The sequence below is a fragment of the Cajanus cajan genome, chromosome 11, assembly GCF_000230855.2.
Source record: "Cajanus cajan strain Asha chromosome 11, NIPB_CcT2T_4, whole genome shotgun sequence".
In the NCBI taxonomy this organism is placed as follows: domain Eukaryota; kingdom Viridiplantae; phylum Streptophyta; class Magnoliopsida; order Fabales; family Fabaceae; genus Cajanus; species Cajanus cajan.
In genome coordinates this window covers 46,607,715-46,628,677 of record NC_138527.1, presented here as the reverse complement: position 1 = coordinate 46,628,677, position 20,963 = coordinate 46,607,715, and the positions used below count along the sequence as shown (strand labels likewise).

Genomic DNA, 20,963 nt, shown 5'->3' with positions numbered 1-20,963 from the left:
TTAACTTTCCAAACCAACTTTCAAATAAAAACAACATCCTTTCAATTTTTGCTTGTAATTTACACTCAACTGAAAGGAAAAAAAAAACTTGTCAAACATATAAACATTATGTTCGATGCCAACTAATTGGGACTACAAATTCCAAATGTGTATCCAAAATAACCTTAATCTTTATATATTATGTCTTTCAACAACTCTACATTGTAATCATCTATCAAATCTTCAGCTTTCTAGATTTCTTCATTTGGAACATGGATTTTTAAAAAATCTTATCTTTTGTGAAAAGAAAAATGGATTATCTTGTTGCTGGAATAACAATCATTAGGTCTTTGAAATGAACTTGCTTAATTAGGATTTGGTAACCTAGACCAATAATTATTAAATTTACAAAGATGTGTGATAACTTGAAGTTTGTAACTCTGGTCTGAAAATAATCTTCAAAGTTTTTTTAAAAATATACTTCATTTATAGATCATAATTATTTTTGTTGAACTTTGAATAAGATAAGAATGATAGACTATAATAATCAAAATTAAATTATTAATTTTTTCATATTAAATTTTTCTACTTTTGCACATATCTAAAATAGTAATAAAGTTTCGACCTATTGTAAATCAAGCACACTTTAATATAAGTTTCAAGTATTTTTTTTTTAAAATATTTATGTATAAGCTTTGAAGCAATTTATTAACATTAAAAAAATCATGTATATGTCATATTACTTATATTATATTTTATATGTTTTTAAATTAGTTTTTATTCATATATATATATATATATATATATTAATTGTGATACTTTACTATTTCATTTACTTTTGAATAATCCTATTCGGTGTTTAAAAATTTATTTATATTTTAATAAAAAAAAATTATTTATTCGGCTTATCCTTAATAATTACGCATACATTCAAATAATTGCATATAATTATAAAAATAAAAAATTATCAATTAATACGAACTACTACCAACAACAAAATTTATTATTATCGACAATTATTTAACGATAATAAATTAATTGTCTTTATTTTATTATTTAATAAAAACATTAATGACTAATATATAATGGTCACTAAAAATGTATTTACATCACACTAAAATTTACTATTAGTGACAATTATTTATTAAGAAAAATTTTAGTCCCACATCGACTATAAATAAGATAATTAAAGAATATATAAATGGATGATAACTTTCACCTTACAAGTTTGTTTTGTAAGGTTGAGTTAGACCTATAACTTACTATTTTAAGTTGGTATGAAATTACTTACTATTATCTAGGGGTGTGCAAAAAATCCAAATTGATTCGAACCGATCCATAACCGATCCGATCTATATTGAAAAATCCGATCCATTTTGAAAAAAAATTCGAACCGAACCACTTTATAAAACCGGTTCAGTTATCCGATCCATTTTTACAAAGTGGATCGGTTCGGTTCGGTTTGGTTTTCTAAAAAATCCGATACATATATGAGTAAAAAAATGGATAACTGCACCGCACTGAACCGATCCAATTTCAAAAAAACCGATCCATATTTTAAAAAAACCAAACCGATCCACTTTATAAAAAATGGATCGGTTAACCGATCTACTTTTATAAAATGGTTCGGTTCGGTTTGGATCGGTTTTTTGAAAAAACCGATCCATGAACACCCCTACTATTATCAAACTCAATAATCTCTATCTTACAAGTTAGACCTATAACTCACTATTAATAAGATAATTTAAAAATTAAGAAAATTAAAAAATATATATAAATAGAAGACAACTCTTATCTTATAAGTCTCACAACAACTAGAAATAAGGTAATTAAAAAAATAAAAAATTTTAAAAAAATATATAAGTAGAAGACAACTATCATCTTACAAGTCTCACATCAAGTCTCACATCAACTAGATAGTAAAAAATGTTACAAAAAGTTATACATTTTTTTCGATCATTATAAAGGTTTTTACCGGCATTTAAAATAATTGCCGCTAAATATTTTAGCGACACTGCATACAGTGGCTAATATGAAAATACCGGTAAAAAATTTTGTAATAAATTTTATTATCACTAAAAATTATATTAAATGCCACTAAAAATCTATTTTGTTGTAGTGTACAATGTTAATACAAACACTCTTTTCTACGTAGTTTTATAAATAAAATAAAATAAAATAAATGCAAGTTGATAACTGATTTACACAGAAATTCGGACCAATCGCCATTCACTTAATTTTATTGGCTTGGCTTAGATTATATTAGGCTGGTTTTTAAGAAAATATTAATATATATCTTCTAATGGGAGGAATTATAATGATATAAAATATAAATATAATCAAAAGGAATGCACATAATATAAAATGAGTTAATCACTTATATACTCTCAATATAAAGTTTTTTATACTGACAATCAATCAGAGCCGTTAATAGTATTTTTTTATCTGCTCATTTAATTAAATTAAAATAAAAAAGACATTATTAACAGTTTTGATTGACTGTCAGTGTAAAAAATTTTATACTGATAATGTATAGATGATTAACTCCTATAAAATTTGCATATTTAAAAAAAAAAAAAAACAAATGCACCATTATTTTAACAACTACCCACGAGTTATTTTAAGTCATGATGAGTGAATGATGACGCATATAAGGAACCAACGGCCATCAAAACAATGTCTGTAGGGGAGTGACACAAACACAATCACGTGTATGCTTTTATTAAAAATTAAAAACAATGCAATGGTACCAATACCAATAATCCCTTGGTTGCATTTCCACACATTACACACTTGACAACTTTGACTTTGGTTTACACTTTTTGATGTTAAAATGAGGGTCCAAAAGGAATCGAGATCATCTCTATGTTTTTTTTCTCTCAATTTTTTATTATCTATTTGTATAGTTCTGAGTATGTAAATTATATTAAATGTTAACCATTTTTTATATAATTAATATTTAATGTTATTTATACACTTAAAATTATAAAAATAGATAAGAAAAAAGAGAGAGAGAGATTGTAGTACCAACAATACAAAACTACTTAATTTGTTTAGTCACCAGTCACCAGTCACCATCCTATCTTCACTCCCAAATTCATACTAACTGACCGGTCAAAACTCCCACAATAGTTCTATTATATTTTCTTTTTCCTGTGAAAAGTAAAAACTAAAAAGGTGGGTACGTTTTACATCCAAGAAAGTAAAATTGAAGGGTATGTTTGACTCACAAAGAAAATATTGAAATAAGAAGTTAAAAAAAAGAGTTATTTATTATTTTCTTATTTTAATTTTTTTTAAAATTAAAAATTATTTATAAAAAAGTATATAAAATGAAAATTTGTGTAAAATTAATTTAATTTTTCTAAAATTATTTGAATGATAATAATAAATAAAATATTACAATACTTGTTGGATTCGAACATAGTGTCTCCATAATAAGCCATTAAAATGCTTTAGATAAGCTTCTTCTTAAACTGTTTTTTTTCTTTTCTGCTAATAATAAGTCTAACACTATAGTATAGAATAGAAAGAGTAAAAAAATCATTGATTTTTTTACTACAGTTGATTGATGTTAGTAAGGTACCGGTACGTGCTAGAGTGATGAAATATTCATTTATATGTTTTTTTTTAGGTATTGACAGTGGTATTAATATAAAATATCTATTAATTAATATTAGTGAAATATCCCCCAAGAGTATCACGTTATTTAAGTAGGAGAAAGATTTGATGTTTCGCCAATTATATTACTCCCCTGAGACAAAAATCCCCGTCCCTCTCCATTTATCTTGTGAACAGATAAATTGTGGAAAATCCCACCCTCACGTATAACATTTGTGATTGATAGACTTTAGTGCCAGAAAATCAATCACCCAAGTTCACCTCGTTGTTCGAAAATCCAAAACGTCCAGATTGAGTGTTGTATTTATCCACTACCATTATATTGAGTTAAAGACAAATGAACATTGAAACGGCGAGTAAAAGGTCAATTTCTTGTCACTTTTTTTCCTTAAAAATGCAAAAGCGAAAATGGCGAAAACCTAATGTTGCTGATGTTCCTGAAAATTTAGTTGCCCCACGTTATGTGAATGCCTGAATGGTACCGCATTGAAACGAAACAGCCCCGAGGCACTATGATTGATTCTTAGACAACGTCATGCCACCAAAGTTTAATAAAGTCCTTATTCAAATTTAACTTGGATACTATATCATGCACCAATGCAACAAATATATGTAAAAAATCAAACTCCTCATGTAAAATCTCTGATTCAAACTTTGTAAATAGAAAAAAGCATGGTCATAAAAATAATCAATTAAATTTTCTAACTGATATTATTCATCACCTAAATTATAATTAATTTTGCACCAATAACATTTTGAAAGAAGAAAAATAAATAAATATTGCAAAATAATAATAATCACGAATGTGAATATTTTGTTGGAAATAAATAAATATTTTTTCCGACAAATGTCCTTTTCTAATGAGGCAATTCTATTAGGAACACCACTATAGCATTCTTTTAATATAACCAGTTATTTCGAATTTTAATGTAATTATATTAAATATTAAAAAAATTTGTAGCTCTTAATTTTGTTACACAACTCAAATTCAGGATTGGATCTCCTCATAAAAGATACTTGGGATTTTTATATAAAAAAAATTGAGACGCAACCAAATATCAAAATTGGATACTCAAGCCTTAATTTGTTATATTGTGATAAACTTACTCTTTCTGCTAAAGTCAATTCTTATTGATATTTTAAATAAGGTTAAACACAGAAAAAAAAATATCTTAAAAAATCAAGCATATATTTAAATCATTTATATTATAATTTAAATTATTCATTTGATGTTTATAATTGTTCTCATTTTGATTTTTTAGCTCCTATTTGAGAAAACTACAAGTTTTATAGTTAGTCTCTTAAATTTCTTTAGTAGTCATTTTGCACCCTCAAAATGTTTTCTCCAATATTAATTAACAATGAGAGCCAAAACGTGGCTTTAAATGCATATGTCGGAAGTAAAACTTAAAATAGGAATAAGTATAGGGACCAAGTGAAATATCTTAACATATATTAAGAGTTTAGTTTTAATACACTCACGATGTAAAAATTTTACATTGTTAACTATTTAATAAGATCACTATAAATATAACTTTTAAATTAACTATTATAAAACTTAATATTTTAAATTATATAATATTTTTTACTATATAATATAACATAAAAAATCTTTACATTGTGAGTATACTGTAGTCGGATCATACATAAGGATAACCACACTTATTTAATAATAAAAAAAATGACGATTAATGAAGTATTTTATTCAATAGTTATTTATCTATGCACTATCTTTCAATTAGTTTTTTAAAGACAGGTACGTATATAACATTAAAAGAATCAAATCCTAACTATGTTGACCATTTCATGATGTATGTTACATAAAAAGTTTTGATGATATTAACTGCAGTATATAGCTTCAATTATTTGAAAGGAAAAAAGTACAAATTTTATTTATTTATTTTGGAATGAAAGAAAAATTCATTTCAATGCTATCATATATATAATTAAGGAGTCTGAATTAGTTGACTAGATCAGTTGACTGTGTGCATGAATTTAAAATTAAAAAAAAACTAATAGAATCACATGTTAAAAAAAAAAAATAGAATCATTCATTGAATCAAGTAGCTAACCGTGGTGTATAACTATCAATTAGGGAAAGTTTATGTCATTCAATTAACTTTGAAATCTCTTGGAGTGATTACCTAAGATTGAATCTACTACTGCTTTTGAATGTTTTTTTAGCAATTTGCTCAATCGGTTACGTACGGTGAATTACAGGCGAGTTACGGGAGGAGGAAAGCTTTTATTAGAAGGAACTTGTATTTGTATAAGTTTTGTAAAAGGAAAAAGCTATGTCAACTAATATTGTAAAACAATTTTATACATCATTTATATATTGTAAATTTATTTTAACTTTTATAATAATAATCTTAAAAAATTATATGAATAGTAGTTTTTAATTAATTGATAGTGTAAAAACCTTTTATACCGATAGTAAATTGCTTTTAATTTTTTTATGATACATAGATAATTAAGAGAAAAAAAAGTGTTGAATAAAATTATTAATATGATCAAGTATATTATTAAAACATAACTCCAATGGGGTAAAGCAAATTTAAATATTGTGCATGGATATAAAAACATACATTGTGGCGGATTCAAGATAACTCAAGACATTTTATTTTAAAAATAAAAAATGTATATTTATTATATATGTGTATAAATTAAGACATAAATATTATACCAAAAAAAATTATTGAGAATGAAAAATTAATTGAAAAATATACTATAAAAAATAATAATGATACAATATAATTTATGAGATCATAGAAAAAAATAATGGTTTCAAATTAATAATAATTTATCGCATTAGTATATATATATATATATATATATGTGGATTTCAAAAATCAACTTTTACACTAACTAAATGTTGTGCGAGACAATCCTTAGATCTTTTTAAAAGAAGTTTTGTACCAAAAACAAATTTAAAATAAAAATTTAGAGGGAACGAAAAATAAATAACTGAACATAGTTGTACGTATTATTCTTAAAATGAATCCCTCAAATGTATGTATGCTTGTTCTACGCTCACATTCCCTCTTACATTTGTAAAAAAATTGTACATACGTAAATAGAGAAATGGGATATGGTACCCATCTTATTTAAAAGAGTATCGGTACAGTTTTTTATATTTTATATTTTTAATAATTTATTTAAATAATATTTATGATATTTTATTCTTTTAATTTTTAAATTATTTAATTATTTTATTTTTATTTTATATATTCTAATTTATTTGTAATAATATTATTATATATTTAAATAGTTTAATTTTAATAACTTTTTAAGTATATTTTTATCTTTTCACTTAAAATTTTTGAATTTCTATATTTTAATTTTAATAATTTTTTAAGTATATTTTTTGTCTTTTTGTCTTAAATTTTTGAATTTCTATATTATAATTTTAATAATTTTTTATTTCTACTATTTATTAATTTATTAATTTTTTTCTTTTTTTCATATTTTATAATATTATTAAAATCTTATAATTTTAATCTCTATAATTTTATCTTACTTTTTATTTTATAAGTATAATTTGCATTATTTATTTTATAATTAAATTAATTTTTTTAAATTTTTTATAAGTTTACATAAAAAAATGTATTGAAACTCCTCGATCTTTGAAGGTACCGTAACAACTCCCAAACCCGATGCAACTAGTTATAATCAAGCTTATTTATAAGTGAATTTTAATTTATGAAAAATATTATTATTATTATTATTATTTATATTTTTATCTTCCAAATATACTTTTGACAAAAATTATCCAAACATATATTTAGTTGAGTCATTTATTCAATAATATATTTTATTCAATTTAAACAATCTTCATATTAATAAATCATTTTATAATTGTAAAAAAACAAACTTTTATTTTTGAATTAGACATATTCAGAACACGTTACTGGTTCTTTAAACAAGTTATATATATATATATATATATATATATATATATATATATATATATATATATATATATATATATAATGCTATAATTTAATATAAATGCTTTACGATGAAGATACGCAATTTCAAACCATAGAGAAACAACTTCAGATATTAGTTACTCATTTCGTATAAAGAAAAATCATATTTTTGAAAGTTTTTTATAACTAGGAGAGACCAGAAACAAAGAGAACAAACTATAAAATAAAATGAATATAGAGTCATAAAGAGATATAAAGAAAAATTGAAGTAAGTAGAACGAGACATTAAAATGAGTATAAAAATAATGATGTTTTTTCTCATAAACGCTTGATGTAGGTATATGTATATAGGTGGCTCAATAGCACGACTTGTTTATATGACGATACATTCAACTACATTAGAACGTACTTTTAAAGTAAATCACTAACGACATTGATTGCATTATTAAAATATTGTAAGGATTAAGTTAGCCCTTATGTGTGTTACTGTTAAATTAAGAGCTTAATAAAAATAATATATACCCGCCAAGAGTCCTTATATCAAATTAGAGCTTGGATATTTGAAAACTACATTGAACTAATTGAAAGGCGCGAGAGTGTTTAAGAAGGCAATATTAATATTTGGTTAAGTGAATGAAGGAAAGAAAGAAGCAAAATTTGAAGAGCTAATAAGGCCTTAATGGTAAGAAAAAGATAAGTTTGGTACTGATGATTATTATTATTATTACTTATGAGTTATGACAACAGGAAGAGTTGGCGATATAACATATAATACATAAGAAACTTAGTACCAACCACTGAGCAGCATTAATAGAGAAATAGATTATAAACACGCCATGAACGGCGGCAAAAGCTCCAGCTCCGGCCACGCGGAGAAGTCGCCGGAGGAAGTCCACGATGATCCGCCGGGAGAAATCCAGCAACACTCGAGCTCGCCGTCCATGAGCTCCGGCAACTCAATCTGGCCCCAAAAATCGTCGTCCGAGGCAATGCCGCCCTTCTCGTCGCGCGAGGCTTTGATGGTGCGCGCCGCCTTCGCCGCCGCCGCCTGGATGTCCCTGGGCGTGCGCGTGGGCGGAAGCGGCAGGGACTCCACCTCGTCGGGAAAGTTGAGCTGCGCCTTCCGGCCCTTGAGGCAGAAGGCCGCCACGTCGTAGGCTCGCGCCGCCATCTCCGGCACCGGAAACGACCCCAACCATATCCGCGACTTCTTCCGCGGCTCCCGAATTTCGGAGACCCATTTGCCCCAGCGGCGCTTGCGGACACCGCGGTAGACGGGGGTGGCGCGTGGAGGCCCTGGTGGTGTCGTCTTGGGGGCACGGCGGAGGTTGATGGTCCATTCAAAGCAGCGGGTTTTGGGTCTCTCAGTGTGTCCGACATTTATAAGAAGGGAGAAGAAGAAAGTGGAGATTACGAAAATGCCCCCAGAGATTCATAAAGAGGCAAAGTTACTCTTTCTACGTAAAGGCCCAGCATGCAATTAATTACGGTTGCCATGTTTCATACCATCACAACGCGCTTCAACCTACCTTCAATCTTTTTTCAACCACTTATCATTTCTATTTCCACTTCACACTTTAATAATCGCAACACATTTTCTAACATTTTTTATTTTCTTATTCTTCCAAATGTCTTCTACTTCTACATCATCTATTTTTATTTTTATGCTCTCCCTTCATAATTAATTAGCTAAACTCGAAATGTTGTCTTTTTATTAAATTTTAAATAAAAGTCATTTTCCAATAAATATGTTACAAAAATCAAAGTAGAACACATCTTTATAATTTCTATGAATAAAAAAATATTTTTAAAAATGTGCCGCTAATATTCTTAAAAAGGAATTCAGATTAATTAAATTGTAAGTTAATTAAAAAATTAAATGGTGAAAATTGTAATTAACTTTAGTTAATTTTATCATACAGATGCGTAACTTTTTTTTATTGTAATTAATATCAATTATTAACTTTTTTTAACCAATACATACATTTTACTATCTTTGAAAGTGTATTTTTTTACTAGTTTAATTTTTATACTGATTGTCTGTGTATAAATTTTAATTATTATAAAAATTAACAAATTTATTATATATGACAATTTATAATGAATAATATTTTTATACTATATATATTATTTATTTTTTAATAAAGGATAGCGAAGGTGAAACTTATGTCCCAGAAGATGTGAATTTGAATCTGATTATGGATGTGAGAATTTGATAGTAGTTAATATGATAATTTTAAAAGTATAAGTGGTATTTGAAGCGTGAAATTTTAAAATATCTATGATCGTAATACGTTGATCGATATTTGTTTTTCTTGTTTCATTCATGATTCGCGGCTGACAGGTTTGACAAAGACACATTAGAACATTGAAATTAACGCGACAACAGCTCGTGTTAAACTCGACCACTATGTAACAATTAACACGACACCTCGTCCAATTTAACTTAATCAAAACACTCAAGTTTAGAATTACACAACACGATCACCGACCGTGATGTGAAAATTCCATTTACTAATTCCTACCAGTCAAACTTCCAAGTGGAAAATAGTTGAAGCAACCTGCGAATTACCAATGCTGAAAAAAAAAATAGTTATAAAAAAAAACAAATGATACGATTGGACATTCTAACAAGCATTTTGCAAGGTGAATTGACAGTGAAGTGTGAAGTTAAAATTAACAAATTAAGATCGTGAGAGCCACGGCGTGAAGAAGAGCGTTTAAAATTGTGTGGATGAACACGGTGATGTTGGGAGTGAAATGACGGATGTATCCCTGCCTCACAACTTCACATGGGGAGAGTGTTGCACGAGAATTGGGTGACTGTTTCACCTTTTTGCGCTCCATCGGTTTTGGTGGGTGAGAGGATGGTTTGATTGATAATGATATTTTTTATTTATTATTATGTGAATGATAGTGATATGAAATTATGATTTATGCATGAACATACACAAAGCCAATGTGTCACTGTTCTTGCCACTTAAGGTTTGAGTTGTCAACCCACAAACCCTATCATGTGTCCCTGTTCTTGCCAAATGCCATTTAACTGCCCAATTGGCTTTTGACCTTAGCATACCAACAACTCAAAAAGATAAAAAGTTTTATGCATTCCATGAACCGTCTTATCATTTTCTTATTTACATTTTCATTTCAATTTTGAAATCCACATACTATGCAGTATTCGGATTATATAATCATTATAGTTTGCAACAAATAGCATTCAAATTACAATCATTTCAGTCAGAGGCAGAGGGAATATGGATTGACATGGTATGTCACGATCTTTCTATTTTACAATTTTAATTATTATTTTATATGTTCAGTTAATAATTTATATAAATTAAAATAGGTTTGTAATTTTTTTAATTATTTGAAAAGTTGCAGTCAGGTAATTATTATTTTCTTCCTTCCAAAATGATTGTCACAAAATAAAGAAAAAATATGTCATTTTAATTTTTGAAGATAATTTTATTATAATTTTCTATTTATATCCTTAATATTAAAGTACTTTCACAACTACTTATTATTTTTATAAGATTAAATATTTTATAAAATTAAATAAATTTAAATTTATAAAATTATTGTTTTCTCATACATTTATTTATTTTCTTAGTATGTATCTTTGTCTTAGCTATCCTGTTTTGAGTATTTTTGTCTTAGTTATGGCCCACATATCACAGCGGATCTTCATATACTGGGTATTTATTTTTGGGCCTTTTTCAAAATTGACACAACGATAACCTGTCATTAGGAATAGAATGAGATCATGGGACAATAAGCTTCATGTATGTATAAGATTCCCTAAATAATAATGATTAGAAGAAATTCTAATAACACACTATTATATCTTATGATTGTTAAAAAAATATCTATCTTACGATTATTGAAGTGGAATTTGAGTCATTAGAAGTGAAGGGTATAATTTATTATATATACAAGTATATTATTGTACTTTTCTGGACTTTGGTCTATTTCATATATTTAGCCTCTTCGATTCTTTGGAGTGGAGATTGAAAGAGTGTAATTTGATAAATTTTGGTCAATTTCACTAAAAGTCAATCTCTTCACCCTTTGGAACGTGTGCCTTTCTGCACTTGGGTCGATCTTTTAGCCAAAAATCCAAATGATACCTTTGAGAATCATAAGTGGCAAAGATCCAAGTAATTACAACTATCCTATATTAGTGATTTAGTTTTCCTCAAACGAAAATTATAACGATGCAAGTAATCTCTCTATAAAAAAAAAAAAGCGGTGGAAGTAATCATCTTAATTATTTTCTTTTCTTTTCATTATTGTTTTTATTTTCAGCCAATTTTATTTTTTCTCTCCAAAAACTTTATGTTTTTCTATTTTTTTTAATTAAATAACATTACTTTGAGAATGTTTCGGTACTAATTTATTATTACCAAACTGAATCAATCTACAGCATTCTTACATTTTTCAAGTATTTAATTTTGAAATATGAGTTGAAATCAAGTTCGTCGTCCATTAATTAATCTATACGTATTGTCAACAATAATTGAGTTTATTAAAGCCGTCTCTTAAGAAAAAATAGTAATAACCTAATCCAATTTTACTCAGAATGTATATTTTAGCAATTTATTACGCACAAAAAATGTTACTCATAAAAAAAATGTATAACAGCCTTGAAAACATTTATCGATAGAGTAAGCATCTGGGCTGACTCTAAATTATTTAAGACTCTAGGCAAATCAAAAAAAATATGTCCTTAATTATTTAATTATTTAATTATTTTTTACTTGCAAAATTATTATGATATCAAAAGTATTAAGACATGTATATATCTCTTTTAAAATCAATTTTTAGTTATTTCTCTTATAAATCACTTTTAAGATTATTTCATTTTATAGCTATACCAACTAATTTATTTAACAAGAATATGTTTATTTTCATCATTAAAATATTCAATTTCATTATGATAATTGTATTTATTTTTACTATTTTCAACTAAAATATCCGATTTGTCATTATTCTTAAATAGTTCTTCATTCAAAAGTTTTGTAATTTTGTAGTCTAGATTGCCTAAATTTGCATTGTTTTATAGAATATTTATAGGGTGTTTTAAAAAAATTATCAAGGCACTTTTTTGAGATCAATATCAATTTGTGTCTTTATTTTTCCTTTTAGAAGACAAGAAGAATATTTTTAAATAATATATTCAAATTTTAACAATTAGACAAGTATAGAAAATAAAAATTAAATTATAATCTATAGATCAAATAATGAGTTTTTAATGGGTAAATGACAATGAGATGAAGGTTGCTTATTTTTAAACCTTCACCTTGAATTGTCAATTTGTTGTAATAGAAAAAAAATAACATGGTTGCACATCATAAACAAGTTTATAGTAGCTAACATATAAAGATTTATAATTTGATTTTGATATTCTAAAAGAACACAGGATGTCACGATTAAAAGAATATAGAGAAAAAAAAAATAGATACGAAGGGAAAGAGAGAAAGTTTACATTGACTCTTATTTATTAACAATAAGAAAGGTTTTGGATATAAAAAATAAAAGAAACTAAGTCAATAATATATTATATATTATAATTTTCTCTTTAAATTTAATATTACTGATTTATTTTTCTAAAATTATAGACAAATTTTTGTTATTAAGAAATAGAAACATTACCTTTCAATTAATTAACTGTTATTGATTAATTATTTTTTTTATAATACTATCTTTGTTCATATATATAAAATTCAACCATCTAATTCGTCAAGATTAAGAAAAAATAATTAATTAAATTATTAATAATAATTTAATCTTATTTATATATATTTTTTAAAAAACTATCATTATATTTTTTTTTCTTAATTAATAGTCATACATGTTTCGACTAATTAGAATACATTTCTTATACTTATTTTTCTCTTAACCAATTAGAATGTATGTTCTTTAAAGAGTTTTATAATTAATAAACTTTATCAAATTAAGAGAACGCATTTTAATTATGAGTATCTTAATATATAAAAAATTAATATATTAAATAATATGAATCTGAGCTTTATATAAAATAACAAATGATTATTCTAAGTTAAGTTTTATAAATAGGATTGAAGTATTTTTTATTAATATTTATACTTATATAGACTAAAAACAAATATAATATTCTTTTGAAAATGAAACCTTAAACGATTGTCCAGTGCTTAGAATCACCACAACTGAACATATATATGTTATACACTAAGTAGTAAACACATTCCACACTTTAATTTGAATTATTAACTAGAAAGTAGTATATCATTAATTATTAATGAAAACATCCACCACCAAGGTTGTCGATCGTAGTTAGAAAGTACTCTATCATAAATTATTAGTGTCACATTATTTATTTTATCTTACAAGTGGTTTCTTATCTCTATCATATAAAAATATGATTAAAAATACTATGCAAACACAGCTTTTGTTTTGTCATCTCCACTTGCCGCAGGAAATTGATGCAAGGTATTAAAAAATAAGCGGAAAAAAAAATAACACCAAAAACAAAACATAATAATAATAAATGACTCTATGGGTTTGAATTATTTTAAAGCACACGTTGAACTAAATTTAATTTTCACAATACACTTTTTGGAGATAGACAAAAAAGTTTTATGTGTGTTTAAATTCTAGCGGTATAAATCGACGTCATTATGGTTGGCTTATTAATAATAGAGATTGAAATAATAAATATAAAATCTTAAATTTAAATTTAATATCGTTGTAATTTCGATAGATAAAAAAAATTATCTATCGACAATCAATCTCATAATTAGTTGAAATAAACAAAATTTATAAAAATACATCAGGACTGTAAGGAAAAATTAAAGAGCATAATTATGGTAATTACCAAAAAAATGTAAGCAGGAGTTGACGTTAATTTGAGGCCTAAATATTTATGTGCAGAAAAAGAAAGAAGAATAGATTGGCTAAACAATGGTTCATGTGAGTCCTGAAAGGAAGGTCTTTAAAGATGAAAGATTAATTATTGATAACCATGCCATGGCCTTTATGTTTACATATTACAGGTACATTGAGACAATGCAAAACACAACCAACATTGTACAACTACAATGAATGCGTAAAATAGTCTTTGTTATTTAATGAGTGCTTGGAATTGTTTGGCCAATGCATGCAAAGAGATTTTATGATTCAAATGCTAACAGCTGTTCGTACGTCTTTCTCAACTCATCAAATCTTTAATTTCATCTAACAACTGCCTCAAGGACACGCTATAAAGTTTTCTGGTTGTTAAGTAAGAAATATTCGAGCTATATATAAAACCAGTAAGGACCACGTTATTAAATATATTCATATAGTTTAAGGGGCAATTAATCAATTGTGTTTTGATATTCGAAGTTTACACTTTATTATACATTTTTTTTGTTAAAAAGTTATATCATTTTTATCTTTCTATTTATAGGAAAAATTAGCTAAAAATTATGAATAGCTTCTTAAACAAAGATTACCATATATCACCAAACAAGTGAATTAGTTGGTATAAATACCAAATATATAATCACTACTTTCAATAAAAGATTTGTGAGGGAAATTACTTTTCTGAACGAAAAAAAAAATGTGTTTGATATAATAGGATGGTGTGTTGATCACTGGATTAGGGAGAGTTAGTTTCTTTTACTTATGTGTGGTATTGTCCTCCTATTGGCTTTTAACACACTTGGCTTGCTCTTCCTTCCTTATGTGTCTACCTTATTCACGAGTGCTTCATTCTTGTCCAAATATGCATCTTCTTCTGTCTTATAAAATTCACGCTCTCATGCATATATAATTGATTATGGATCCACTATATGCCAAGTTTTTACTCTTAGTGTTAAAATGAGTCAATATTATCATTTACTCTTGATAGTTTGAAATTACATCATTTTAAATTACTTAAGCAAGAATCAAGACTACGAAGTTATAAACACTTTTCCTTTTCACAAACGCAAAGCAATATTTACACACCCAGAACCAACCCTGTGCTTGTGTTTTCATGATAATAATTTAGAACCTTAATAGCTATTAAATTAAAGGAAAAAAAGTTAAATTATTTTTTGTGTAAATTAGGATCAACTATGCAATTGGCCAACGTTCGTCAACTTGAATAGAAAGTCATGCTCTCATCACTTTGTCCACAAAAGAAACGAGAAATAAGGAACGAGGAAATTGATCGAGTTATATGCAGGCAGTTTAAATTGAATAATACACAAATTGGACTACAAGATTACAAGAGTTAAGCAATCAAAAAACATCAATCACAACTTCAAAACCAATTCCATTAAAAATAATAAAGAAACTCTATAGAGGTGGGCATTTTATATCCTGCTTGAAGCATCTAAACGTTAAAACTTGTGATAAAGTTGGCTCACCAAGATAATAGTAAGAAGTCTTCCTCACGTGCTATGTCTTCAAATAGAAATATGAAACAAAGATTAAATTTGGCATAACAATCATTACTCTATCTATGTTTAATAATTTGGCCATTCCAAATTGCCCGTGGCAGCAATTAATTGCTGATAAACCTGCACAAACACAAGATAAATTAGGAACAACAAAATAAAAAATGCGGACACAATTTAAAGTTTAAACATCCATTTTTTTTGGTGAATTCTTTTTCTTTTTCATTACCTTTTCTTTTGTAATATTTGTATTCCTTTTAACCTGGGGAAAAAAAAGGAAAAAGGGCTGGCTTTGAATTATTTATTTATTTATTTATTGTTTCAATGTATCAATCCATGAATAATTTGAGAGTCCATTGTTTCTCTCAAGTTTTTCTGCTATGTTTTTTTTTTGAAATTGGGCAAGTTTGAGAACTTCTAAACCCATCAGCCCAAATCTAAAAATAAATCAAATTTTGGCCTCCTTAAATGATTTTCAGATAGCAGTCCAATCCAACTATACATATCAAATAAAAAGAAAGTTAAACATAAAATAATTTGCACTCTATAAATAGAAGGGGCTCCGGAAAATTGAGAAACTCGATCGAAATAGAGTGAGTTTTGTCTTTTTTACTTTGCTAATGATAGGTTGAACGTGACTCAATTTCCTCTTGAATATGCACAAAATGGATTTTCATGCTTCACTGCTTTAGAAATGTTCTCTTCCCTGTATGTAACCTTTGTTTATTCGTGATGTAAAATCTATTATTTAGCTATTTGTTTTATTGTCATTAGGCTAAATAAATGTAATTCAATTTATTCATTCTCATTATACTTTTTAAAAGAATTATTTTGATTCTTTAATTTTATTTTTTTCTAGTTAACTTTATCTTTCTGAAATAATGATTATTTTTATTTTAGAGCATATTTTAAAATATTTTTTTAACTAATTTAAGACGGAAATCTATCTTATTATATTGAGCTACATGAAAACTATAGAACCTAATTAATGTTGGGAAAAAAATAACAATGAATGTGAAAAGTGAGTTCCAAGAAACTGTAAAACTTAAAAAAAAAAAAAAAAAAAAAAGAATACAGTGACAATAAAATATAATTTTAACTACAAATGTTTCATATCCTTTTTATTTCTTTTTTACTTTATATAATTTTATAAACTTTACTTTTTAATTTGTGTAATAATAAAATACAGTGATCAAAATGTAGGAAAATATATATATATATATATATATATATATATATATATATATATATATAACTTAAAACGTAACACTTTTAACAATAAAAACAAAAAATATTAAATTTATAAAACTGTATAGAACAAAAGGGTAATTGTGCTATAAAAAAAATAGGTAATTAAACTTTTTTTTTTCTTCCAAAACGAGATCCCAAGGGGACACTGGTTTGTTGGAGAAGACCGTCCGGCTCAGACTGCGTGTTGTGACTACCATTTTTCCAATTTTTTTATATTATTTTTATTAATTTTGACAGCTATTTTTTTATTTATCTAACTTTCAATCACTTTTAAAAGGAAACACATGCACCACATGATTGACGTCATCCCAGAACTCATTAGTTGAAAGGACCTTAGCACGTGAAGGTTTTCCACAATTTCAAAATTCAAAATGGGACTCGACACGTATAATGCAGGACCACCCATCAATCACCACATTAGAACTAGTCATATTTTTATATGTGTTGTGTTTGTGCTTTTGTTTATTTTATTTCCTGTAGGGGAATATTAAAAAACTAAATAGGAGAAGTTTAGCTACCCTATATTTTTTTCTCTACAGCCTTTTTAGTCTAATGTTCTTTTCTGCATGAACTAGAGATTCTACTTCTCATAGAAAAAGTGGTAATAAGTAATAACAAAGGAGCGGTCAAGAATTCAAGAGTAGTGCCAATACTTTTCTTCCTTTTGAGGAGTATCAAAAGATTCGGCATCATGAAGCGGTCGGGGAAGGAAACAAAATCACAGAAATTAAGAAGTACTTGTACCAGAACATGCAATTCACTTGACAAGTAACGTAAATTCATCATTCTCTTTGCAATGAGAACAATTAAGTCAAGGCTCATTCAATTGCCATTGTAAACACAATATGGCAATATATATGATTTGTTCAATAAGATCTTTGAGATCATTATTATCATAAGTTAATTCTTGTACAGATTGCATAGATAAGAAAGAAAGTCTATATAAAAAACCACCTAAAACATAAAAATCCCAGTTTTAAAGGAGTATACTTGCAACAGGAGAACTCCTCCCTACTTTGAATATAAAAAAATGAAACAGATTTACAATTATATGTCTCTCCAAGGAAGAACACAACGATAAAATATAAAAATTTAAAATAACAAAAGCAGTCAAAATTAACTAATCTTCCTTCTATGCACAAGAAAGAAGAAAAAAAAACCCTGAAAGACATGACATTCTTTAACCATAACAAATAGATTTGGTTAAACTAAATAAAATAATTGACATTGCAGGGACAATATTTCTGATGTGTATACTATAGACAACATAATTCGGCTGCCTACATGGTTAATGGGAGCTATTATTCTACTACTCTAGTTAGGAAGCTTTTAAAATTGATTTTTCTCTACGTATGACATCCCTATGGACTATGGTAACTGAGATTTCCTGTTATCCAACTGATGACAATGGCTGCAATGAGTTGGATTCTGTTGGGGAAAATACAGTAATTAACTTGTCCTTTGTAAGCTGTTCAGATCCTTGTGATTTAATTACAAATGTGTGAAAAATAGTATCATTTGCAGCAGCAAGTTTAGACTCTACAACATTGATTTGTGCCTCATTGAGTGTTTGGATTACTTTGGAAAGAGGGTGAGCATCAAGAGGACAACTCACCTTTACAATGACCTCATCTTGAACAGCTTGAACATCCACATGAGGAGCTTCCTTTTCCTGGTTGTCCAAACTTGAGTTGCCCTCCAAAACTGAGCCATCCTTTGAAGTGTTTCCAAATCTCTCTCTTTCAGCCTCCATGATCCTAACTTTAGCCTGAAGCTCATTGATATAAGCAATGGCATCACCCAACAAGGACGCCTTATCCATCTTGGAGATATTAGGCACAACAGATCTTAATGCATAGAAGCGCTGGTTGAGCTTCTCACGCCTCTGCCTCTCTGCTTCAACATGATTGAGAGGTTCTTCCCTTCCATTAGCCGGCTTCCTGCCTCGCTTTCTGGGCTTCCTTTCATCAGCAACAGTGGGTTGCTCCTCCTTGCCGGAAGCCTCGACATCAGAAAGTTCTGATTCCGCAATAACCGGCCTCACCGAAGAAGGCCTTGAAGTAGCTCCAGTGAAATCAATTTGCATTTGCACCTGCCTTTGAGGTAGATAGGTATTGCTAAGCCTGAAATCGTGTCTCACAGCATTGGCGACACTGCTAGTGGATGTCCTAGGAGCAAAATTCTCAACTTGAAGACCGTTCCTGGGGTGACCTCCCCAAGCCCTATCATTGTCCTCCATTTTCCTAACAGCAAGTTTCTCTCTAAAAACCTTGGGAATTGGAACTCCTGCGTCTACCTTGCCATCCCCAATGGCCAAACCGGTGAAAAGGGCATTAGAAGAATGCGTGGAAAAGAGAGACTTAACGGTGTGCAAGAGTTGAAAACTCTCTGGTAAGATTCTAACAGAACCCAACTCTACAACTCCCAAATCGGTAGGGACCAAAACAACAGTCTGTATTCCGGCGGATTTAGCCAAGAAAGAACGGACGCAGTAATCGGAAACAGATTTGAGCCATAAATGGTTGCCGGAGGCGAGGCACTTACCAGGGCCACCGTGGCCGCGAGGGAAGGAGAAGTACATGGAGGCCAGAAAGAACATCTCGGTGTCAGTGACGTGGTCGAGGCCAACTGCATAATTGTCTTCATCGGAACCACCGAAAGTGGTGTGAAGCTTCTGCAGCACTCTCTTTCTCATCCTCTGATGCATCTCTTCCTCCACAACCCTCCCTCTTCCTCTCACAGCAACCACTTCTTCTTCGTTCGGTTCTCTGCAGCATCCGTCGCCCCAACACAGAACCCAATCACCGGATTTGGACTGAGAGAGTTGCCAGAAAATGGCGTAATTCCAACTGAAATTCGAGTGGTTGGGACGCTCCACCAGATCGGATAGATTGTTCTGAACTCCCTCTTCGCTCCCAACCGCCATTAAAACACTCTCATTCCATACTGAATTTCTCATCAAAAACTCCAACGCTCCACCTCCAAGAACCGCTCCCACCATCGCCTTCTCTTCATCGTCCCACTCCACGCTCTTCATCTTCTAAATTAATATTTTCGGATCTTAAAATTTTTTCTTATCAGATCTTCCAAATTTCAGCTATCTCAACAAATAATAAATAATATAAAAAAAACGCGAGAGAGATAAAAACAGAAACTGAGAGTCGTGTGCGCGGTGTTGCGAATCAAAAGCAAGGGTTTAGTTTGGTGGCTTGGTAGGGAAGTGAAGAGGTAGTGTGTGAAAATTGGAAAAAGGAAGAAGAAGAAAAAAAAAAAAAAAAAAGGGTAGTGAGAGAGAAAAATGAATGCTGCGCTCTAAATGCACTTCACGTGCTTCATCCACTCCGGTTCACGTTCCTTATCGGTTACTGGAGAGCCTCTACCCTCGAGGATGGACGAGATGAAGACACGTGGAGAACAAATAGGGCACGTGGGACGCGTGTGATGTTTGGAAACGTATTTGACATTTGTTTCCGGGAGAGTAATGATGGAAGTCGCACAACTTGCGTGAAGCCTCTGCTGGCACTGCGTGATCAATCACGCTCCATGCGCGTGGGAGAGACACGCTACTCATGCTTGGCAGTTGCAAGTGGAAATGGGCATGCCGCTCCACACAAATAGCTCAGAAACAGATTCATTTTTATCTTAACAGCTCAAAAATATGATTATATTCATTAAAACAGATTCAAAGTTTTTTCTCATTTTAAAAAAGTTAAAATATGAGTAATTTAAGGATAAAATTTGATAGTGATTTATAATTTATGATGGGAGGATAAAA

General features: G+C 28.7%; 2 protein-coding genes across 2 annotated transcripts; both read right to left on the bottom strand.

Moving 5' to 3' along the window:
* Positions 1–8,212: 8,212 nt before the first annotated feature.
* Positions 8,213–8,887, bottom strand: LOC109797868 (Integrase-type DNA-binding superfamily protein). Its single transcript, XM_020358020.3, is given in 2 exon segments — positions 8,213–8,811; positions 8,813–8,887. Coding segments are annotated over 2 exon segments (516 nt in total). The 5' UTR covers positions 8,873–8,887; the 3' UTR covers positions 8,213–8,355.
* Positions 8,888–15,789: 6,902 nt separating this feature from the next.
* On the bottom strand, positions 15,790–20,831 carry LOC109797460 (transcription factor MTB1). Its single transcript, XM_029271151.2, has 2 exons — positions 18,804–20,831; positions 15,790–16,060 (listed from the first exon to the last, which is right to left on the bottom strand). Exons 1-2 carry the CDS (start codon positions 20,223–20,225, stop codon positions 16,007–16,009), a joined length of 1,476 nt encoding a protein of 491 aa, XP_029126984.2. The 5' UTR covers positions 20,226–20,831; the 3' UTR covers positions 15,790–16,006.
* Positions 20,832–20,963: the final 132 nt, after the last annotated feature.

Coding starts and splice junctions, on each gene's coding strand:
- LOC109797460 (XM_029271151.2), bottom strand. CDS start 20,225: ATGAAGAGCGTGGAGTGGGACGATGAAGAGAAGGCGATGGTGGGAGCG. Junction 16,061..18,803: donor AAGATGAGGTCATTGTAAAG/GTGAGTTGTCCT, acceptor GTGTTTGTGCAG/GTTTATCAGCAATTAATTGC.